This window comes from Hyperoodon ampullatus (genome assembly GCF_949752795.1).
Source record: "Hyperoodon ampullatus genome assembly, chromosome: 19".
Lineage (NCBI taxonomy): Eukaryota > Metazoa > Chordata > Mammalia > Artiodactyla > Ziphiidae > Hyperoodon > Hyperoodon ampullatus.
The window spans coordinates 43,932,853-43,957,283 of record NC_136932.1 but is presented as its reverse complement, the minus strand read 5'-3'; the positions used below and the strand labels follow the sequence as shown (position 1 = coordinate 43,957,283).

Sequence of the window (24,431 nt, the reverse complement as noted above, 5' to 3'; positions counted from 1 at the left end):
TCTGAGTGTTTATTTGCCTGTATCCAAATGGTGGACTCCCTCTGCCTCTGCTGCTTAGGTCTCAGGTCTGGTAAAATTGTCAACGCAAGTGCAACGAAGCAAGAGAGCTTTAGGCATTTTCTTCTGAGGCTGCACTTGATCACAGTGTAAGGACTGGTGCTGCCTTGTTTTTCATTTATTCCTCTTATTCTAGGCACTTGAAGAGGCCCAGAAAGCGATTCAACAACTCTTTGGAAAAATCAAAGATATCAAGGACAAAGCAGAAAAATCGGAGCAAATGGTGAGTTTCGGTTTCTTCCTGACATTTTTGCGCCAGAAGAGGAAGTTGGCTTCTCGTCCAGTCATACTAGTTAATAGACTTGTTCTCCCTCTTCCTGCCAACCACAGCACCCACGTCTCCAATGCTGGCCCTGGGACGACATCCATTCAGGAGGTGCCGCTAGACATGTAGTGACTCACTATCTCTGCTGCCCTGTATTTGCAGCCCTGTTTTTAAACAGGGAAAGTTCTCTTCTTCTCCTTTCCCCAAAATAGTTTCCTAGTCATTTTGGATTCCTTTCTCTAGCATTTGTTTATATCACGTGTTTCTCAGTTCAGATGTATGACATGTAACTTGGCATTGCTTGAAAACTGGACCTGGATCTGGGAGGTGGGCTGCATCCTGCCTGTGATACGTGCTGAGGGGCTTGATTAAGCTCTCCCTCTACGCAGTGCTGCCCTCGGAGGATGTGCTCAGAGGCCTCCACCGACCGAGGGGCCTGCCAGTTCCCTCCACTCTTAATAAGAATAATAACTACCTCAAAGGGACGTTGTAAGAATTAAATGTATGAAGAGCACAGAGCGTAGTACTGGGCTGGGGTTAGTTGCTTAATGAATGAAAGCTATTATTAATGTCATTTTTTCCCCCTACTCGTTTTGATTATAAGAACTCCTGAACCCTCCCAGACTTCTCTGCCTACATCTTATTATAATCTACTCAAGAACAGATCCGAGGTCACACTCCCATGGACCCTTCAGTTCTCTTCAGTGGCCATTTGGCAAGACTGGACAGGCTGTGGAAGGTGGCGGGGGCGGGCCTGGCTTCAGCGGAGGGCATGGGGCGGGGGGGTGGAGGGGGGGCAGTTGGAAAACATTAGTGAGCAGCATGGCCTCTGACGTCAGACCGCCTGCCTTCAGATCCACCCTCTCTCCTTCCTCCCTGGGGGCCTTAAGCAAGTTACTTGCCCCCTCTGTACCTCAGTTGCCTCTCTGTGAAGTGGAGGTAATATTTGTGTGTACATCACAGAATTGCGGAGATTCGGTGAGCACTTAGGATTCTGATCTGCTAGTCTGGACCACGCTCCCTCTTCAAGCCGAGGGGGGATGCAGTAACAGTCCGAGTAGACCGCTCCTAATGCCATTAGATGTTTTATTTTAAAGCAGTCTGGGACTTCCCTGGCCGTCCAGTGGTTAGGACTCTGCGCTTCCAATGCAGGGGGCGTGGGTTTGATCCCTGGTTGGGGAACTAAGATCCCATAAGCCGTGTGGTGTGGCCAAAAAAAAAAAAAAGCAGTCTGCTTCCCCAGACAGTGCTTTGCTAAAGGGAAGAAGAGGATATTTGTGGAGCTCTTTCACCGTGCCGAGCACGTGCCCGTTCCTTTATACAACTGATCTAACTTTGCCCTCACAACAGCCTTATGAACTCGGTTTTACTCTCATTATTATTTTTATGATTGACCATTTTATCAGTGAGGAAACTGAGACTCAGTGAGGCTAAGCCACTTGGTCTAGGACACCGAGTCGGGGTGTGGAAGAACCGAGATTCAACCCGAGAACTGTCTGACTCCCAAACCTGCCATGTCCTGTTCTGTCCCTTTTTGGCTGCCCAGGGGTAACAGTTAAGGTAAATTAACGACCAGCGTTCTGTTTTGCGAACCGGTCTCGTGTGACTTTGGCCTGAGCACCGCTTGCGTGAGCTGCCATTAACGGCTTTATTTGGGGAATAACAAGAAGTTGGGTCTGTCTAGGGAAGCACAGGGTGTGTGATGGGGAGAGATGGGGAGCACTGGGAGTGAAGGGACCAGTGAGCTCCGGTGCAAAGCAGCGAGGGCCTGAAGGAGGAGCAGAAGGGACAGAGTCTTGAGATGAGGCAGAGGAAGAATGTTCCGGATTTAATGACTGACTAAGGATGCAGGACCTGCAGGGACGAGAAGAGTGGTAGATGACGCTGACTTTTAACACAGTAGTTGAAGACCCCTGATGCTAGTGCTGGAGCTAAGGAACCCAGGAAGGAGTACAGGGATTTTTTTTTTTTTTTTTTTTTTTTTTGGTGGGAAAGAGAATGATGATTTATTTCAGAGTTGGAAGGGTAATTAGATTATAAGGCCGAACTCCTATATCTATATCATTCTTGATCGTCTTTCCCCCCAAACTCAGTTATTTGGTAAAGGCGTGGTAGGTTCTTCACCTCTTCCCCAAACCCCCACGAGAGAAATAGAGACATTTTGGTGGCCTGAGGGTCACAGAGAGAGCAGGCTTGATGGGCCAAGTCCCCGTGAAAGAGGCTTTTTCTGCTAGGATCCAGGTCAGCCTTGCGGGTTTGTGGGTGTGGATCTCAGCTGTACAGGTCGTGACCTTTACTTCATAACTCTACCCAGGATGGTCAAACTCTAAAAAATCAGGTCATGTGAATTTAACTCACTACCGGCCTTTTTCACTTTTAATGGGAGACCTATGTTTCCAGTAACTAGGATGTTTGTGCTTGGTATCCAGGGTGCTCCCTTCCCTCCGGGTGTCGTAGAACCTGGGGAACCTAATTGCTCTTCAGAAAGTTTCTTGTTCCGCATGGACTCAGGCAGGTTAGTGGGAGAGTCCGCCTAGGTGTTAGCAAAGGTGGAGAATTGTTCCCACCTCACTACTGAACGTACTTTTCTAGCGACTGAAATATACTTCCATTCCCAGCTACAGAGTTTCTTTCTCTTGGACCCGCTGGATCAACACTGTTGCAGTTTTACTCCCATGATTGCCATCTGTCTCCCTGAAGACTCTGCTCTTAATGATGCCATGTTAAGCTTACTTTGCTGGGTTACATTTCAGTCTTCTTGAGATTTGAGGAGAAATCTTCTGGAGACCGGATAATAAACCCTAGATCCACGAATAAAGCCCATCTCAGTAGAATTAGCTGACTCATAGTATGCTGTCCATTTTGTACCCCGGTGCCAGAAGGCATACATACTTCCCTGACCTCGTTCAGGAGGAGATCCGCCGTCCTTGGCACCTGGACACCGTGTGCTCCATACGCAGTTACTGTGTGGCTCACTCCACTTTACTTGGGGTGAAGAATAAAGTTCATTTCGCTCTCACAACTGGGGATTTTGTAACCCTGGGTGAAGTCTGCTGAAGAAATGCCCAATTAAATGTAAACGGGCTGATTGGAAATTAATTTTGAGTATGTATTGGGAGGACACCTGTGTTTCCTCCAAGGGCTAACGCGAGGTATGTTTGTCCCTATTTCGTTTGCATTATTTTCTCTGGAGGCCACTCGCAGACCGGTTGACGTCTGTCTTAACCCTCCTCCTTTTTCTCCTGTGGTTTTTCACTGTTTAGGTGAAGGAAATCACCCGCGACATCAAGCAGTTAGATCACGCCAAACGCCACCTGACCACCTCGATCACGACGCTGAACCACCTGCACATGCTGGCGGGCGGCGTTGATTCCCTCGAGTAAGCACGTCAGCGGTCCCTTTCGGGTCCACGGGAAATAAATGTATCACAGAGGAGATGGCACCGTAGGTTTATTTACTTCTCAGCCAGGAGAGTCTCATCATCCTGGCCCGCTTCCTGCAAAGCGGTCTCAGATGTTTAGTCACCACTTTGGCTTTGTGCCCTCGGGTGCTCAACGTGTAACAGACACACAAGACTTTGAGGTGAGGGCCAGGTGAGTCTGAAGGGGCCCAAAAAGCATGTGGAGAATGACTTTAAGAGCACAGGTTGTTTCCATGTGGTAGATCTCTACCACGGAGGCTGACGAGGCAGTGTAGGGCTGTAATCACGCCCCTAGCCTGCGCGTTGGCAAGTTTTCCTGCTTGTGTTGGGCTCAGTTGCACTGTCGTTGAACATACCTTATGGAAACAGATCCTTGTACCCACTTTTTTCTTTTTTTTTCCACCCACTTGTTCAAAGGCAGAAGCTTTCTGTTTGGCTTGTAGGGGAACTGTAGGGAATGGTACATGAGAACATGAGAAACAGTATTAAAAGGAAGAGTTGGTTATTGACCACGGCGAAGCAGCCCAAAGGCCTCCTTTCCTAGACGATTCTGATATTCCTGTTCACTTTTGTGGTCTGTCTCATGAGAATTGCCCCTGTCCCAGCCTCAGTGTAATCTCACGTGTGGATAGAGAAAGAGCACCTCCATAGGAATTTAGACACAGTATCCAAAGTTGGCGCGAATAGGGGACAGACTCCTTCCTGGTCTCTCCCAGACACTGCATGGTCTTCAGTGAACCCTGGCCTGTTCTCCTGCGGGCAGTGGTCGGAGAGGTCAGCAGGCCCATAGGAGACTGGAAGAGCAGTGTCCTTGTCCCTTTCCCCAGGTGCTCAGTGCTTTCCAACAAACCAGCAGACCAGGCAGTGGTAGCAACGTAACTCCTTGGCTTGAACTTGATCCTGTCTTGTTAAATGCCTTGTAAAGGAAGTCATAAATTATACGTTTAATTAAAAAACCCAATCCTAATGAAAATTTTAAATCTAATAGTTTGTTCCTTCCTTGCTGTGTGTAACTGTTGATTTTATCAGCATCCTTTTATTTAAGCTTCATTAACCTTAGCAGCAGGGAAACTAAACATACCTAAACATACACAGAGTTGCTTAACATTGGCTTAAAGTCTACAGATTTGAGTTAACATGTAAGTGCATAGACGTGCTCTTTGTTGTGTCCTGAGATGGGTTTGGTTTGCTCAAATGCCGTAACCCTCAAATAATAACATCCCGACCCCTGCTCTCTGTCAAAAGCCAACTAATCCATAATACCCAACCCAAATCCCAAATCCCAAATCCATAGTCTTCCCAGATTCCCCTTCCCCCACCCAGGGAGACTCCATCACTCACACATTCTTTTGTACGTCCCAGAGCACGTAACTTGGACTTCTGTTTAGAGCTCCATTCATCCTACTTGGTACTACTTAGATGTGTCCTTGTTTCTCTCCCTTACTAACTCATGTTCCCTTAAGGATTTGGACCCGGTCTTATTTTTTTTCTCCCCCAGTGCACAGCACCATATATATTCAGTGCTCAGGAAATGCTTATTAAGTTGAGTTGATGTCTATTTTAGAGCACAGAGTAGGTTGGTCCGTATCTGTATCTTGTGTCCTTAGTGTTTTTCTGGAGTCCTCAACTTCCTATTTCCTTGCAGAGCCATGACCAGGAGAAGGCAGTATGGAGAAGTTGCTAATCTTCTTCAGGGTGTAATGAATGTTCTGGAGCACTTCCACAAATATATGGGAATTCCACAGATCCGGCAGCTTTCTGAAAGGTAAAATGTCATTGGAGAAAACGATCTTCCCTTTTAAGAAAAGGTGGTGCTGGGAAGTGCTTAAGCACTCAGCTCAGGATGTTCATTGTGCAATCTCACTGTGGGAAGGAGCCTCAGAGGTCACCTGATCTGACTCTGTCTGTTGCAGACGTCCCCTCTTGTCCCCTCACCACCTGCTTACCATGTCTTCTAACAATACCTGTGTTAGGTAGTTGCTGGCCTGGTTCACTGGAGTGAACGAAGCCCACGTTTGTGAGGGCAACTGTTCCAGTTGTCTGCTTCCTTGTAACAAACCAACAAAACCCAGAACTTAGTGGCTGATGACAACTGTTATTTTGCTCGTGTAATGTGGCCTGGCCCAGCAGGGACAGCTCATCTCTGCTCCGTGCAGCATCAGCTGGGGCGGCTCCACAGGGGACTGGAGGATCCGTTGGTTTAATCTCATGGTTGGCAGATTGGTGCTTGCTGTCAGCTGCAAGCTCAGCTGGGTTGTCCTCCCTGGGCTGCTTGGGCTTCCTCATGGTGAGGTGGTGCTGGGGCCCATGAATGAGCATGCCAAGAGAACCAGGTCTTAGAAGCCACAGAGAATCGTTTCTGTAGTCACAAGCCTGTCAGGATTCAAGAGGAAGGAATATAGCCTCCCCCACTCCCAACGGGAGGAGTGTCAAAGCCCCATTGGTATAAAGAGCACGTGGGGGACTTCCCTGGTGGCGCAGTGGTTAAGAATCCGCCTGCCAATGCAGGGGACATGGGTTCGATCCCTGGTCCGGGAAGATCCCACATGCCGTGAAGCAACTATACCTGTGCGCCACGACTAATGAGCCTGCGCTCTAGAGCCTGTGAACCACAACTACTGAAGCCACGTGCTGCAACTACTGAAGCCCATGTGCCTAGAGCCTGTGTTCCGCAACAAGAGAAGCTACTGCAATGAGAAGCCCGTGCACAGCAACGAAGAGTAGCCCCCGCTCACTGCAACTAGAGAAAGCCTGCAGCAACAAAGACCCAATACAGCCAAAAATAAATTTTTTTAAAGTATTATTAAATAATAATAAAAAACGAAGAGCACGTGGGGTGAGAGATCACTGTGGTAGTCTTTGCAAATACAGTCTGCCCTTGAACTTCAGATGTGACAAAATGATGACTTAGCCTCTTTACATTTGTTCTTTCCTTCCTATTCTGTTGAGTTTTAATCCTAGATTCAGAGCCAGTAGAAAGGAAGGCAGATGCTTGAAGAGAAGGAAGATGAGGATCTGAAGGAAGATAAGGGGTGGGGAATTTAATGCCTTTTCTGTTAGAAGTAGCAGCAGGGAAAATACTAAGAGACAGTCAAAATTGATGGATCCCAACCTTTTTTTTTTGCAACAAAGAGGAAACGAAGGGGCCGGTACTCAGCAGGAGCCATCATTTTCAACTCTGCTTTCTCATGAGGCCTGATGGCTGCAGGCCTCTTGTTTTCTAAGTTACTTTATTTCTAATTATATAAGTAATACACGTATACATTTTCTTTATTAGAAAAAAGTCAACATCCAGATGAAACTCAAGTCCTCTTTAACTGTACCTCACACCCCAGTGCTACCCATAGAAGGAGTTACTATTATCAATTTAATGCTTATCCTCCAGATTTTTTTCTGTGCATTTAAATACATCTGTAGTTTTAGATTGTGGGTTTATTTTGCTTTGTTTTGTTTTAAATGATCTCATACTGTATGCTTCATTCTGAAACTTTCTCTTTGTTTTTAGCTTAGCAGTGTATTCTAGAGGTTTTTCCACATCAGTGTATACAAACCTATGTCATTCCCTTTAACAGATGCATAGAATTCTGTAGTATAACATACCACAGATTATTTAACCATTTTCATATCACTAGACTGTTTGCTTCTAATTGTAAAAATATATTCCCTTTTGCACATCTGCAAGTATTTCTCTAGGATAGATTCTGGGTGATAGGTCACGTGCATTTAAAATTTTAATAACTGCTGCCCCTTTGCCCTCCAAAGAGGCTTTTTTATTTATAGTACCATCTGCATAGTGTGTGAGTACCCATTTCCCCATATCCTCAACAACACTTGATATTGTCAGTTTTCCTTTTCGTTTATCCGATGGATGAAAAATGGTACCTAGTTCCTTTCATTTTCATTTCTCTGTTAACTAGTGAGATTAGTTTCTTTTCACTTGATTATAGGCCATTTGCATTTCCTCTGTGAAATGCCAGTTTATATCCATTGTCTGTTTGTCTACTGAGTTAGTTATCCCTTCCTTATTGATTTGTAGGAGTTCTCTATGTATTCTGGATACTAATCCTTTGTCAGATCTGGCAGATCTTGCCTGCAGAACTATCTAGGTGTGTCACCTGTTTTCAAGGCAGATCTTTGCCCTTTCAGTTTCCTCAATGGTAATTGGTCTATTCATGTTGCCTACTTATTTTTTTTCCTTTTTAAAAATTGTGTTGAAATATACGTTACATAAAATTTACCATTTTAATAATTTTTTAGTGTACAATTTCATAGCATTAAGTATCAATAAATTCACAGTATCGTACAACCATTACCACTCTATTTCCGAAACTGTTTTATTACCGCAGGCAGAAACTTTGTATGCATTAATTTCTTTCTTTCTTTCTTTCTTTTTTTTTTTTTTTTTTTTTTTTTGCGGTACGTGGGCCTCTCACCGCTGTGGCCTCTCCTGTTGCGGAGCACAGGCTCCAGACGCGCAGGCTCAGCGGCCATGGCTCACGGGCCCAGCCGCTCTGCGGCATGTGGGATCTTCCCAGACCGGGGCGCGAACCCGGGTGCCCTGCATCGGCAGGCGGACTCTCAACCACTGCACCACCAGGGAAGCCCCTGTATGCATTAAATAATAACACTCATTGCCTCCTCTTCCCTGCTTCTGGTAACCTGTGTTCTATTTTCTATCTATGAATTTGCTTATTCTGGGTACCTCATATACGTGGAATCATACACTATTTGTCCTTTTGTGCCTAGCTTATTTCATTTAGCACGTTTTCAGGTTCATTCATGTCATATCATTTATCAGAATTTCATTCCTTTTTAAGGCTGGATATTTTATTGTACATATAGACTATATTTTGTTTGTCCATTCATCTGTTGGTGGACACTTGGGTTGCTTCCACCTTGTGGCTGTTGTAGTATAGACTAAGCAAATCTATCGTCTGGTGCCTATTAAAAATCTGAAGTCCATCTCATTCTTATTCCTTTATAAAATAATCTATAAAATAATTTATTTTGCTCTGGAAGCATTTCAGATTTGGGGGTGGGAGAATCAGGAATTTTACTAGGACATGGGTCTCTTTTCATTCATGTTGCTCTGTACTTAATTGTATTCTTTTCTTTTTTAATATTGTATCTTAATTAATTTATTTATTTTTTGCTGTGTTGGGTCTTCATTTCCGCATGCGGGCTTTCTCTAGTTGTGGCGAGAGGGGGCTATTCTTCATTGTGGTGCGCGGGCTTCTCATTGTGGTGGCTTCTCTTGTTGCGGAGCACGGGCTCTAGTACGTGGGCTTCAGTAGTTGTGGCATGCCGGCTCAGTAGTTGTGGCACACAGGCTTAGTAGTTGTGGCTCATGGGCTCTGGAGCACAGGCTCAGTAGTTATGGTGCATGGGCTTAGTTGCTCCGCGGCATGTGGGATCTTCATGGACCAGGGATCAAACCCGTGTCCCCTGCGTTGGCAGGCGGATTCTTAACCACTGCGCCACCAGGGAAGCCCCCTTAATTGTATTCTTAATCTGAAGACTCATGAGTTTCTTAAATTCCAAGAAATTGTTCTCCTTTATTTCTTCGAGTAGTTTTTATGCTTTGTTCTCTGTGTTCTCTCTTTGTGGAATCCCTAGTACATGAATATTGGGACTTCTAGGTCTGCTGCCTTGTTTCTTAATTTTTTTAAATACCTTGTATCTTTTTGCTGTGTTAAGCTGAGTTCCTCAACTCAACCCTCCTGTTTTAATTTATTTTTCAATCTTGCCCATCCTGTTATTTCACCCAGCTGTTGAGTTTTTATTTCAGCAATCCAACTTTAATCTTCAGGGTATCTAGTTGATTCTTTTTTCATGGGCATAGTATCCTCTTAAGTCTCTCAGGGAGTATAAACTATATGTGTTTTAAAGTTCTGAGTCGCCTGTTCCATTTCTCTGTCCTCTGATGTCAGGTCTTCAGTTTGTTGAGCATGATGACTCTCTTTCTTGGTGTTTGCACTCTGCCAATATTTGGTGATTTCTAGCTGATCGCTCAGTTTTGGCTGTGAGATTCTCTGTCATTCTGATCAGAGATACTCTTTTACTGTCACCTGCTCGTTGTGGGGAGGCGGGATGTGCCGCTCGGCTACGTGTGCCACAGACTGTGCTTCTCAGGTGAGGTGGAGCTGGAGCTGGGGGAACTGCCAGGTGGGATATGCTGGTGGCTTATCTTCTGGGCCCGAGGGCTCCCTGATCTGCCTGGATGTTGTCAGCCCTCTGGTCCCTGCTGGGCTTCTCAGACCCACACCCATTCCTGACCTGAACGCTCAAGGCAGGGGTGAGACCTGGGCCCTGGCTTCGTGGCTCCTCTTGCAGGACCCCAGCGTATCCCTCCAGCGGTTCCCTGGGGCCCCCCTCCTGCTCTGGTATCCACTCCCCTTGTGTCCTTCCTCTTTGAGAAGCCATTTTAGGCAGGGGTTTCCTTCTTCAATCCTCTCCTACCAGAGTTTCTAGTCTACCACTCCTTTTCTTGCCCAGTTCTGGATTCTTATTAAAATCTTTTCATTATTTCTGAGTTTCTGGGACAGGAAGGGGAGGGGTTGCACTGCGTGCTCAGGGTGCCATCTTAGAGGTGAAATGCCAAGGAACTGTTAAGGAATGTTGGAACAGAGCTTGGCGGAATACTCAGGAAATCACCACCCTTTCCCTTATCCTTCCTAAACCCTTCACACTCAGAGCTGGCCGATCGCCATGTCACACTGGGGATGTGAAGCAGCCAGGAGAGCAGACAAACGGGGCTTTGTGAGCTGCAGGAAAGAAGGAAGCTTGGACGGAGAAGGCAGACTCGCTGTCAGTGGATGGGGGCAAGGGAGGAGAGGCAGCATCACCTCCCCTTACCCTCCTGACAATCCAGAGTTGATCGTTTTTCCCCGCTCACTTATTCTTCTCTTCACTCACCTAACAGATACTTACCACACACTTTTGTATCCCAGGCCCTGTGCTGGGGGACTGAGGGCACAAAGATAAGAAACACATGCTCTCTGCCCTCAAAGCGCTCACCATTTTTGTGAGAGACACTAATAGAAAATTTCAGTATAGGATGGATATAGTATATGTACAGGCACAGCAGGGAATTGATAGACTGACCCTTCAGGGGTCAAGAATAAGGGTCACAGAAGAATTCAATTTTAATGTGATCTTAAAAGAATGGGTAGGATCTTACCACCAAGACAGGAAGAGAGAGGGGGGAAAAATAGGAGAGAGAGAGAACATCGAGGTACTTGGGGAGACAGTGGAGGGTGAAAGTCTGTCTAGGTAGGCAGGGTCAGATTTTATATGCCTCGCTAAAGGATCCGTTCTTCATCTTGTGGACAATAAAAGATGTTAAGGGGAGAGGCATGGTCTCATTTGTATTTTGTAAAACTCTTGTGGGTTATAGGTACAAGAGACTGGAGGTTGGGGCTATGTTCTGGATTAGAGAAGATGAAGACCATACCATTGACGGTGACCATGAGGTCAAGGAGATGTGGGGAAGAGTTGGTTACCGATTGGTTCCGTGAGATGGGCATTGCTGAGTGGCAGGAATGTGGCAGAACTGAATTTTAGTTATAAAAAAGCACCATAGGGACAAACAAGAGAATGCACTCTTTTAGGATTCCTTGCCTTTTAACATTTTTTTCAAAGAAGTGGTTTTATAAATTTGAAGGAACTTTGTGATCACTGCTGTAATAACACTCCCCTTAGAAATAGAAAAAGATAACATTCTATCAGTATAGTTTGGTGCTCCAGCCACTCATTATCATGTAGGGTTGCTGCAAACACAGGAGGATTTACTTTTCTTTTAGTTCATTTCACAACTTCTATTTGCAAAAAAAAAAAAAAAAATGTGTTGATTAATAGAGAATATATACTATTAAGTAATGCGAAAAATAGCGGAAGGGAAGGAATCTCTCGTTTCCAGTGTCTGACTACAGTTCTTTTTCAAGAGGTACTAAAAATTTGAGGAAAGTCCAGACTTCTTATTTTTAGCATCATTTCTGGTGAATATTCCTCCCTTATGTTTACATAGTGACGGTAGAACCATCTGGAAATGATAGAAATAGCTTGTTTGTTTGGGGGGAGGGGAGAAGGCAGGAGAGTTACATCCTGCGCGCTGCTTCAGGTTCTCTAGCTTAAGAGCTTGCTGTCTGTAAACTGTGGGAGTCATACAAAGGGTTGTGTTCTGAAATCTTTGCCTGTACATTTGAAATAAGAAGTTCATAGGCTTTGATTTGAATATAGCTGTTTCTTCCAACTACCCTTCTGGAAAATGCTTAAACGTTAATGTAGCGTTGAAGGAAAGATTTTTTTTCTTTAATGTCATCTTTACATTTCAGATCCTCTGGCTTAAGAATATCCATGAAAGCAAATGTGTCTAGTAATCAGTCAGTATTTCCTGAGGAAGAATGGAAGATTTTTGCATTCTCTTGAAACCCATGAAAGCTTTGAACGGAAACATATTTTTCAGGGCTATTTCTAACCTCTTACACATGACAGGTGCTTGGCAGGGTGAGGGGATCACATGGCTTAGCGATCAAAGAAGCTGAAGTGGAGAATGAAAAGGGCTGGCTAATCAAGTGTGCTTCAATAAAATTGGAAAAAGAAAGAAAGAAAGACAAGGCCTGGCTAGCTGTGTGACTATGACAGAAAGAACTTAAATCTCAAAAGAAAGTGTAAGGGTTGTACTTGATGATCTCAAAGCATCCCACTGAGTCACTCTTAAGATTCTGGGTTGAGATTCTGTCTGTTTGGAGATGGAGCGTCTGACTAATCTGACTGACTAACCATTCTGTCTGGCACAGACTCCGTGTTTTGAGAGGTCAGTTTATTGCGAATCATTGAGGGTATTTTCTTTAGGACTGTCCTTCACAAGGTATTGGAAGCGTCAGGGTTATTTTATCCGTAAATGTCTAAGTGGTTTTCGTAGTTTGCTGTCCCTCTGCTGCCACCCCTTAGGAACTCTGATAGCACATTTAGGGAATGGCGCCCTTGAACAACCCTTGGTCACATGGCGTGGAGGATGCTAGGAGGCAGTTGGTTCACCTTCATTTCCAGGCAGCACAGGGAATCTTTCATCTCCTAAGAGTGGTCGACACTGAGTTGTCACCACCCAACCAGGCCGAGCTTATTTGGATGCCAGGAGGCATTGTTATTTCCCCTCTTCTCTAGTTGTGGTAGATTGATTTTCATAAGGATGACTAGGAAGTCTTGGTAGCTGAGCTCACATATATGCTCCGCTAACAGAGTCTGTTGATCCATCTCTTCCCAGTAGGAACTTACTTTTCATCTTTGGAAGAGGAAGGAGTATAAAGGAGTGAGACCGAAGCTGTGTTCTTTTAAGTATGTTGACGTCTTTCTAGGATCCTGCTCAGGCAACTGATTGTAAAGACTACTCTTCACATCTTACCCTGAAAGTACACGGATCATGGTTTGGGTTTATAGATACCATCATTATTGTCAGGAAGGGAAATGGTTTCTCTTTCATCTGAGTCACTGGTAGATACTTCAGGAACTATGCTTGGAAACATTTATGTGCAAAAGCTTCTTATTCTGCTCCAACATTAATTAAGCATCCGACTTCCAGTCACCTGTAAAGATGGATGCCATTGCCAGCTAGCGCTGTAAGACGGGTGTGGTAGAATAGTCAGTATTGGAGCGGATACTGAAAGGCATCTAGTCCAGGCCTCCATCCCCACCCTCTGATTTCACAACCATTCTTAGTCGTGGCCCACATGGGGGAAATGGCTTAATTAGGATTACACGTAGCTCACCAGTGGCACAGCTAAGTCTAGACTATCTCAAGAGGTGACCTTGGGAATGGATTGAAGAAGAAGGCAAGGGTGTCTGCAAATCACAGCCTGGTACTTCAGTATTTATCATAGGCTTTGGTTGTCTTTTCAGGCACCCAATTTCTTTTTTTTTTTTTTAATGGATTTTATTGAAGTATAGTTGATTTACAATGTTGTGTTAATTTTTTGCTGACAGTAAAGTGATTCAGTTATACATGTATATACATTCTTTTTCATATTCTTTTCCATTACGGTTTATCACAGGATATTGAATATAGTTCTGTGTGCTATACAGTAGGACCTTGTTGTTTATCCAGTCTGTGTATTGGGTTGGCCAAAAAGTTCATAAGGTCTTACGGAAAAATGTGGACGAACTTACCCAATATAATAGTTTGCATCTGCTAATCCCAAACTCCCAATCCATCCCTCCCCCACCCTTCCTCCCCCTTGGCAACCATAAGTCTGTTCTCTATGTCTGTGAGTCTGTTTCTGTTTCGTAGATAAGTTCATTTGTGTCATTTTAGATTCCACATATATGTGTTAGCATATGGTATTTGTCTTTCTCCTTCTCACTTGCTTCACTTAGTGTGATCATCTCTAGGTCCATCCATGTTACCTCAGGCACCCCAATTTCAAATCTGGTTAAGAACATGGAGTTAGGGGATGGTGGGCTGGGTAGGGTGACAGAGGCAGAGCCGGGACCATCTTTACCACTGAAGTGCTCAGGAGCCCTGAGAATAAGACTGTGACTGTCCCTGGCAGGGCTGGAGCTCCCCCTCCAGGAATGATCCTGTGGCTTAGGAGGGAACCTGTGCTCTCTGTGCGCTGCCAAGGGGAGAGGAGGAACAGAGGGGCCTGAGGCTCTGGAAGCTCCGTCTTGTGACCTGGCACCAGGGCAGTCTGTCTGCCTGGCCCGTTATGTGGAGTCATAAGACCTTGGAGGCAACGGTTTAACAAAAGCATGTTCTCTTCTGTCCTGTCAGAGCTCACACTCAAGGAATGTTTCCTGTGGTCCACTGGGCAACTGTAGATGGATGGCCCTGATTCTGCCTTGGGGGCTCCTCCGGTGATAGCCTTAACTCTGTCATTTCTAACCCCCTCGGAAAGTGACTAAAGAGGCTGCAAACCCACCTATAAGAGTGGTTTTACAAGTTTTGAAGATGGTGGAAAAACCCTGGAAAGTATTTGGAATAAGGCATAATTATAACTATGCCATAGAAAAACCAAACTGTTTTGGGTCCTGACTATCCCCTCATTAAAAAAAAAAAATCTTGAGTACGTCGCCAGGCACTGCCTAGTAGCCAAAGAAACTGTGGTTTTGAGCTGTTCGCTATTTCTAGAAACTTCATAAAGTTAATTCCAAAGTAACAGGGTGGAGACCAAAAAAGGAAGAACGTTATTTTACGGTGCTTTTAGCAAAGATAAAATATTTGCCTCAGGCTCAGGGCCGTCTCTGAGGATGGCTGGTGGGAGGCATCCAACTCCTGGGGCTGGTGGAGGACAGGCTCCTCGCAGGAGGCTGACCCGTAGCTCCTTTCCCCTCCCAGCTGCTCTCCTTTCTCCTCTTTCCTCTCAGCTGACAAGTATTTCTTGAGCTCCTCGCTTCCATACAAACCACCATGTTCAGGACCGACTTCCCTGTTCTAACTCATGTTCAGGATAACTCAGTTCTCATCTTCACAGTCTTCTGAGAGAACTTAAATCTTCATTCAGTGGCCTTCACCCTTAATCAGCAGTTCATTTTATCATTTGGATCTTTTTTACTTTAGAAAACATTCGTTTTGTTCTCTTGTTAAAACTTGGAATCCTGGTATTAGTTTGCGGGTTGAAAACACAGCGACTCTGAAGCACTGTGGAGCCCTCCTCCCATCCTGTACTCCATGGAGCTGGAAAGTAGTTAAACCAGTAACCCGAAATGGATTTATATGTGATTTGGGCATTATTATATAGCATTTTCCTGCAGCATAACTACCCCCTAATGACATTTTGTAAAGATTAACATATACTACCTCACAATGGGTGAGAGGTGGCCTAGGAGAACTTCGGGATGTGGAAAATCCATAGCGAGCATGAATCCGATGCCTGGGTCCTGGTCATAAACATGCTGCTAACTAGTGTGTGACCTCTCTTATCTAGCCACCCCTCCCCTCTTCCTGGTTGATCCCTAAAGACTTCAACAGTTCTAACCCCTACGGATCTGTGCATAATTACTTACGGACGTTTGGAAATTTATCCCAGGCAATGATATGTTCTCTTTTCCCTGCAGAGTGAAGGCTGCCCAGACCGAGTTAGGACAGCAAATCCTGGCCGACTTCGAGGAAGCATTTCCTTCCCAGGGTACCAAGGTATTGTTTTTGCATTTTCCCTTCAGTCTTTGGATATTATCACCATTTGTGCCTGATGCACACTCACTGTAGTTACTGCTCATTTACCATTCCAAAAGTCTTTGCCCGCAGCCATAACCTCTGTTTGCTAGAGGTTCAGGGTAAGGAGACCATCCTTGATTTTAAATATCCCAGAGCAACAATTGATTCCCCATCTGTCCTCCCAGCATCAAAAAGTGAGGATTTGTTTCAGTTTAATTTAATGTGTGTCAAACCCAAGATGTCTGCCTGGTAAATTCCTTCTTTTTCTCATAGCTATGTTTTAAAATAGTAATAATAAAAATTTTTTTCAAGACGCAGTGTTTTTTAGGATCATTATATAACTTTTTGGTTTCAGTTTGGTAAAGAGACAACTGGGAGGAACGTCCCCAGGCTTATGTAACTCTCGGAGTGACACAGTTAGGAGGCTTGCTTTTAATGATCCTGTTCTTTGGGATTAATCCCTTTAGCTCTCACTGGTAGCATAGCTGTTTGTGTTGTGTCTGCAAAGCCCACAGTATTTCACTTGTGAGCTATTGGTTACACTTCTCATGTAACGAGCTTTGCCTCACTTGGCCGTCACCGTGCCGGGGTAACTGCTGGGGTAACTGCCTTCAGCTCCATCCTGCAAATTGTAGCAGACATAATCTTAATGCTTTGCATGTGTTGGGGAGAGAAGAACCCTCAGAAGCTTTATTCCCCCCTCTATTATTTGAGCTATTTCAGGAGAAAGAACTGTGCAGCACAGAAGTGACCCAAAGCACACGCCGGCAAGCAGCACTTGGTGGGTGGAGATGGGGGATATATGTTCATTCACCGAGCCAAGGAACGTTTCCTGGATCTGCTCTATAATTCAATAACTGGAAATATCTTAATCGCTTTTCTTTGTGCCTCATAAAAGAAACTTAGGAAGTAGGTGGGGGTAGCAGCCCCAGCTTTGTAGATTACCGTCTACAGGAAACCTGCCTCTGATTTTAATGTCACATATTCTGGCTGACTTCTAGCAATCAGGTATTTTATGTGTAAAGCACGTTCCTTTGCGGACTTCATCTTCCTTATTCATTTGCTGTAAGTGCGGGGAGTGGATATTGGAAAGCTGTCCTGTAAAAAGGGGTTGTACGGTATTCACAAATTACAAACACTAGCCTCTTCTTAGTCCAGGGCCTGCTATACTATACTCTGCTGTTCACCCTGGTTTTAAGAAGTTTCAGAAAAATGTGGATGAAACCCAGCTTTATCATTTAGAAAAAAATAATGTTGACCTACATTATATCTTTTTCTCAGACCCCACGAGGCAGATGAGGTGAAAAATGGTTTTCTTTAACAACTTGCTTCCCTTTTCTCTGTCTGGGCGACTTTTTTTTAAGAGTTTTCTTTTTTCCTTCTGAATGACTGTTGACTTCTCTTAAAGGCCTTGTGTTATTATTACTATTTCACAAATGGAAATAAAGATTTTTTTAAAAAAAAATTACCCAAAGGTTACCTATTAGGTCCTTTTTAAATGAAAAACTCTGAACCCATGAGCCCATAGGTTTTGGCTTTCGTGACTTCTCTGTCAGATCAAACATTTTCATCTAGAAGCCAGAGTCGAGCAGTCAGGGGGCTCAGTGAATGGCAGAACAGCCACTCAGCACGGAGCAAGTCAGAATTTTAACAATTTAGCTCTCGGGCAGCTTAGGTAACACTTAGGAAACTCTTGAACTTTAGTTGAGGTGGATAAATTGGACAGAATTGACAAAAAAAAAGTCATATAGATTTGGAAGACCCTTAATCATCACCTAGTTAAAGTCCATTATTTTTTTTCACTTATATTTCAGATGAGTGTCAATAATTGTGCCAAAGCTATGTGGCTATTTAGCCAAGCCAAGAGCAGATGCCAAGTGTTCTTTTCACTATAGCCCACTCAGCCAGCCGTGTTCATTCAGTGAGTTGCTATAAAGAAAGGGTCAGCGAGACTGAATTGCCTTCAGTAATACAAAGGCCTTCCCACCATGATGTATCAATACAGCCCCTTGATAGTTACTTTTACTGTTTTTTTTCAGGTCAAGGGGCCAGTATCATAATATTTTACCTTTGGCTGCCTGTCTGCGTGGTTGACTATCAGTGGGACAAGGCTAGTGGTTTATTGTATTTTGGGGTTTTTTTTGCGGTACGCGGGCCTCTCACTGTTGCGGCCTCTCCCATTGCAGAGCACAGGCTCCGGACGCGCAGGCTCAGCGGCCACGGCTCACGGGCCCAGCCGCTCCGCGGCATGTGGGATCCTCCTGGACCGGGGCGGGAACCCGTGTCCCCTGCATTGGCAGGCGGACTCTCAACCACTGCGCCACCAGGGAAGCCCAAAGCTGGTGGTTTAGAACCTGGGTTTAGGTTTTAAATGCCAGCACACTGTTTGTCACAAATATAGCACCTTAGGAACAGGAATCCAAGGTTAGAATCAGGGGAAACTGGCATGTGTGGAGTGAGACTGGTATCATCCTGATTTTTAGGGCTCTTCAGCAAGGTGACTTCAGTTCAGATAGCAAAAGTTTCTACCATCATTGCTGGCCCTGTTTCTAAAATGTCTCATTGCTGATTCATGGAGTAGCTTTTATATTGGCTACTACACACTAGCTTAATGATTCTTTCATCAAGGAACAAGTAACTAAAATATCCATCCACAGCACAAGAATGAGTGTCAGGGGAGTGGAAGTAATAATAACATCATGAGTAGAACAAGAAGCAGCAGCTGTCAGAGGCCATAAGATTTAAAGGTCGTTTCTGGCTTTTGAACTGGTGTGTGTTGTTTGTTTTACCAGAGGCCAGGAGGACCCAGCAATGTCCTACGAGATGCTTGTCTGGTTGCTAATATTTTGGACCCCAGAATCAAACAGGAAATCATCAAAAAGTTTATTAAACAGCATCTGTCAGAGTATCTAGTACTTTTTCAAGAAAACCAAGATGTAAGTATTGACCAAAGGAGATCAGATGTTACATTTGAATTTATTAATTTATTTTAAAATTTATTTTATTTATTTTATTTTTGGCTGCATTGGGTCTTTGTTGTTGCACGTGGGCTTTCCCTAGTTGTGGCTATCGGGGGCTACTCTTCGTTGCAGTGCGCAGGCTTCTCATTGCGGTGGCTTCTCTTGTTGCGGAGCACGGGCTCTAGGCGCTCGGGCTTCAGTAGTTGTGGCTTGCAGGCTCAGTAGTTGTGGCACACAGGCTCTAGAGTGCAGGCTTAGTACTTGTGGCGCATGGGCTTAGTTGCTCCACGGCATGTGGGATCTTCCCAGACCAGGGATTGAACCCGTGTCCCCTGCATTGGCAGGCAGATTCTTAACCACTGCGCCACCAGGGAAGCCCTGTTATGTTTGAATTTTATTGAAAATTGATTGCTCTCAAGTCTGTGATTTATATTTTATTAGTGTTACTGTCTTAAAATGTTGATTGTTGGACCATGAATCCTAGGGGCTGACTGTACAGTTCAGCAATTCTTAACCATTTTGGGGTCACTGACCCTTTGGAGAAATTAATGAGAGCTACAGATCTTCTCCCCAAAAATGCACCTATGCATAAAACTTTGCATACAGTTTCAGGAAGTTTGTAGAACCCTGAAGCCCAATCATAGACCCCAGGTTAAGAACCTCTGGATCAAGTAAAAAAAAAAGTAGCCTAGACTCTGAAACCGTGAGAAATAGGTTTTGTTTTTCTTGGTTCTATGTTTTTGCTTATTTCCTTGAACTGTAAATACTACTTCTAAGCACTGGGGTGGATTTTGTTCCCTGCCTCCCCAAGGTTGCCTGGCTGGACAAAATCGACCGGCGCTATGCCTGGATCAAGCGCCAGCTTGTGGACTACGAGGAGAAATATGGCCGGATGTTCCCACGTGAGTGGTACATGGCGGAGAGGATTGCAGTAGAATTTTGCCACATCACAAGGTAGATGCCAACTCTCTACTGGTTTTGGTGTTGATTGAAATCAGTTGAAACCAGTTGATTGAAACCAATCCCCCAGTCTCTACAGGCTCTGTGTTGTCTTGTGGATTTGGTACCACTCCCACCTTTTTTGGTTTGTTTGTTTGAAAGTCATCATTTTAATGAGAATGTCTTCACCTGTGCTGGACTCCCCTCAGACGACTCCTTTCCTTTTGAAAGTCAGATTTTATGTACCCAAAACCAAGTCCCAAACTCCAGCTGTAGCTATATCCCACCTTCTCCAACTTTAGAGTTCCAGCCCTAGAGGAGAGAGCCTTATGTGAAGGCAAGGTAAACACTTGATAAGGAGACATGGAAAAGGTTACATGAGAAGCCCTGGGCCAGTAGACTGTAGCCAGAGCACTTGTTTTTGTGTTTGTTTTGCCTTAAGAGTAAAATATACCCAACACAGCAGCTATGTCTGCTCTTATCTTTGCTCTAGGACTTTCCTATAGCCTCGCCCTTGCCTTGAACAGCCTGCCTTCTTAATCAACTAAAAGCTCATCAACCAGATTTCCCTGTAGTGGTTCATTGCCCCACATTTTCCCATGTGTCTGTATCACCTATATCAATGTGCAGTGAGAATACCTCCATCATTGTTCTGCTTTTCTTTTTTTAAAAAATAAATTTATTTATTTATCTATTTATTTATGGCTGCATTGGGTCTTCATTGCTGCATGTGGGCTTTCTTTGGTTGGGTCGAGCAGTGGCTTCTGTTCATTGTGGTGCATAGGCTTCTCATTGCAGTGTCTTCTCTTGTTGCGGAGCACGGGCTCTAGGCACAGGGGCTTCAGTAGTTGCAGCACGCAGGCTCTAGAGCGCAGGCTCAGTAGTTGTGGTGCTTTAGCCTCCAGTTCAGTGACTTGCAAAATTCATTTTCTGTGAAAAATGAAGTCCGCAGGAGACTGGGAGTACCCAAAAGCCAACACATCTGCTGCTATTGCGTCAGCTAATGGCAGTGTTGCTGCCAAGCTTTCATTATTCGAATTTTGCCTAAAATCCTACAGATACATAATTCTCAAATAAATTCAGAGACTCTTTATTTGGTTTTTGTCACTTATTTATGAGGAAAGATGACCCATAGCTCAGTACTTACTAAGAACTCTTGCGTTACTGCTCCCTTACCACCCACTTAACATTCCGAGACGGGACACTTGAATGTCACGTAAGCTTCACAGGCAGGAACCACCCAGACATGTACATGTCACTTTTCACATGGGGATTCCTGTCTCTCACGTCTCTTTCCAGGGCTTCTGCCGTCTGGTGGAAGAGATGATTATTGAGCTCTCTGGAAGAGGGAGGGCTTTGTAATTCAGTACTTAATGACTTGTGAAATTATATAGAATATATGCATTTTTATAAAATACTGAGTAAATGCTTCATATATCTTATTAACAAATTATTGAAAAGTTTAAAGATAAAAATTGTAGTACCCATGTAAACAAATTGATGTCCATAATCCTTGAGTTTTTTTTTTTGACTAGTGGATAATTTCATCTTAAAATTGTTATTTAGAATATGTATTTCTATTCCCTGAGCATTAAACTTAGTTAATGATAGATGTCAGGTTTTGAAATGACGACATACTTTTTTTTTTATAATATATGCTAAAGCCACTTACTTTGTCTTATCTTGAATGATCAGTTTGTTTGACAACATTCTTATATCTTTTATTTGAAGGACAGAGCTGGCCAAGATCATGCGTACCAGAGCTAAGGAAATTGAAGTGAAATTGCTTCTCTTTGCTATTCAGAGAACGACTAACTTTGAGGGGTTTCTTGCAAAACGCTTCTCCGGGTGTACCCTGACAGATGGAACTCTGGTAAGACAGTCCTAAGGGAGACTGGACCAGGAAATCAGTGGCCTGGGTGGGTGGGCTTCACTTCAGTCTTTCACACTGTGGTGGTTCCATCCGTTGGCTCAAGTGCTTAATCCCCCATCCCAGGGATTTTGCTGAATTTGTGCAAATAGTCATACAGAATACTCTGTATGGATTTATTGTTTGTCTATTATGCAGTACTTCATGTTTCTAGAATGTCCTGTCATCATTTTGTCTAAGGATAGGCCCCATTTTAAAGACTAGTAATTCTGTGAGTCATAGAGGCCTTACTTATTCAGTCACAAATACCTTATTACATTATCAACTCTTGAGTTTTATTACAATTAGGATATGTTTAGAGGAAATGTACCAAGAGAGAGGTGAACTGCAGCCTTAAAAGCAGAAAACGTTGGGGGCCTCCCTGGTGGCGCAGTGGTTGAGAGTCCGCCTGCCGATGCAGGGGATACGGGTTCGTGCCCCGGTCTGGGAGGATCCCATATGCCGCAGAGCGGCTGGGCCCGTGAGCCATGGCTGCTGAGCCCGCGCGTCCGGAGCCTGTGCTCCGCAACGGGAGAGGCCACAACAGTGAGAGGCCCGCATACCACAAAAAAAAAAAAAAAAAAAAAAAAAAAAAAAAAAGCAGAAAACGTTGGCGATTTCTACAATGTTCACCATTGAAGAATGGTTAAATAAAATATGGTAAATTCATGCCGTGGAATAGGTATAGCAGTTTGAAAGTGGTAGAATGGGGGATAGATCTAGATGTGCTGTCATAGAAAGAAAACCTCTCACATATATTAGGTGCAAAATGTAAGCTGCAGCCCAGTATATATGGTATAATTCCATTTGTGTGAGAAGCATGTTTATATATGTAAATAGGTAAGAAAAAGGTCTGGAAATGATAACAGTGGATGGATGTCTCTGGGGAAAGGAAATTGGACTGAGACTAGGTAAAGAAGCAAAGAATTTTTTTTTCATTTTATTCTGGTAATGTGTTTGAATTTTTCTTATATAAATGCATTTACATACTTTTTAAACTTTGCTTTTACATAGTCTAACAACGTTATTTTTCAATTTTTTTTAAATGAGGGAGATGGCCCAGTGACTTCCAAACTTTCTCCCCCTCCCCTCCCCTCCCCTCCCCTCCCCCTCCTCCCCTCCCCTCCCCCTCCCCTCCCCCTCCCCCTCCCCTCCCCCTCCCCCTTCTCCCCCTCCCCTCCCCCTCCCCGCCCCTTCTCCCCTCCCCTCCCCCCTCCCCTCCCCTCCCCCTTCTCCCCTCCCCCTTCTCCCCCTCCCCTCCCCCTCCCCCTTCTCCCCCTCCCCTCCCCCTCCCCGCCCCTTCTCCCCTCCCCTCCCCCCTCCCCTCCCCTCCCCCTCCCCCTTCTCCCCTCCCCCTTCTCCCCCTCCCCCTTCTCCCCCTCCCCTCCCCCTCCCCTTCTCCCCCTCCCCTCCCCCTCCCCGCCCCTTCTCCCCTCCCCCTCCCCGCCCCTTCTCCCCTCCCCCTCCCCCTCCCCTCCCCTCCTCCCCCTCCCCCTTCTCCCCCTCCCCTCCCCCTCCCCGCCCCCTCCCCCTTCTCCCCCTCCCCTCCCCCTCCCCGCCCCTTCTCCCCTCCCCCTCCCCCTCCCCTCCCCCTCCCCTCCCCCCCTTCTCCCCCTCCTCCTCCTCCTCATTCCTTTTTTAAAAAATAAATTTATTTATTTATTTATTTATTTATGGCTGTGTTGGGTCTCTGTTTCTGTGTGAGGGCTTTCTCTAGTTGCGGCGAGCGGGGGCCACTCTTCATTGCGGTGTGCAGGCCTCTCACTATCATGGCCTCTCTTGTTGTGGAGCATGGACTCCAGACGCGCAGGCTCAGTAGTTGTGGCTCACGGGCCTAGTTGCTCCACGGCATGTGGGATCCTCCCAGACCAGGGCTCGAACCCATGTCCCCTGCATTGGCAGGCAGATTCTCAACCACTGCACCACCAGGGAAGCCCTCATTCCTTTTTTAATTGAAGTATAATTGATTTACAGTGTTGTGTTAGCTTCAAATGTGCAGCAAAGTGATTCATTTATACAAATATGTATTCTTTTTCAGATTCTTTTCCATTATAGCTTAGTACAAGATACTGAATATAGCTTTCTGTGCTATACAGTAGGTCCTTATTTATTTTATATATAGTAGTGTGTATCTGTTAATCCCGTATTCCTAATTTATCCCTCTCCCTCTCTTTCGCCTTTAGTAACCATAAGTTTATTTTCAATGTCTGTGAGTCTAATCTCTTCCTTCTAACAAACTGTAATGTGGGATCCACACAGAATAAGAGCTCACAGTTTGGGAACCTCCACTGTGTATCTCACACTATGCCAGGTGCGTTTGCCTGCAGTCCATCACTTTGCTTCATCAACTGTAGGAAATACGCATTTGAAACTTACTTGAGGTCACACAGCTAATAGGCACATATAGAAAACTCTGAGCTATTGTGCTTGAAGCAGGGGCAAGGCAGAGATTGGGCCTAGAGTGCCTTTCTGTTGCTCACCCGTCACCTCTACTAGTTTCTCCGGCCCCCACCCTGCCAGTCATAAAATCCTGGGACCTCACTGGAACCCCCTCTTTGCCGCCCCCCAAGGCCTGCCCCAGAGTAGGCACGTAAGGAGCTGGTCCCTCAGGGCAGTGGTCTGAAGCGTGGTGATGGCAGCGCTTAGTTTTAAGGCAAGACCATAAAACCCTGTCTACTCAGGGCCACGCGTGACCTCATTAAAATAAAATGCGGGGAACCACAAAGCAC

The 24,431-nt window shown here is 44.9% G+C and overlaps 1 protein-coding gene across 1 annotated transcript in view; it reads left to right on the top strand.

Annotated features, from left to right (window-relative positions):
• The window catches only part of VPS53 (VPS53 subunit of GARP complex), a gene marked incomplete at both ends in the record, with an annotated part of 125,649 nt that overhangs the window by 31,680 nt on the left and 69,538 nt on the right, over window positions 1-24,431 (top strand). The window contains 7 exons of the mRNA XM_079725193.1: window positions 194-280; window positions 3,586-3,701; window positions 5,389-5,508; window positions 15,795-15,873; window positions 18,687-18,830; window positions 19,666-19,808; window positions 21,525-21,666. Of these exons, the coding sequence (XP_079581319.1) occupies window positions 194-280; window positions 3,586-3,701; window positions 5,389-5,508; window positions 15,795-15,873; window positions 18,687-18,830; window positions 19,666-19,808; window positions 21,525-21,666 (831 nt within the window). The remainder of the gene's footprint in view (window positions 1-193; window positions 281-3,585; window positions 3,702-5,388; window positions 5,509-15,794; window positions 15,874-18,686; window positions 18,831-19,665; window positions 19,809-21,524; window positions 21,667-24,431) is intronic.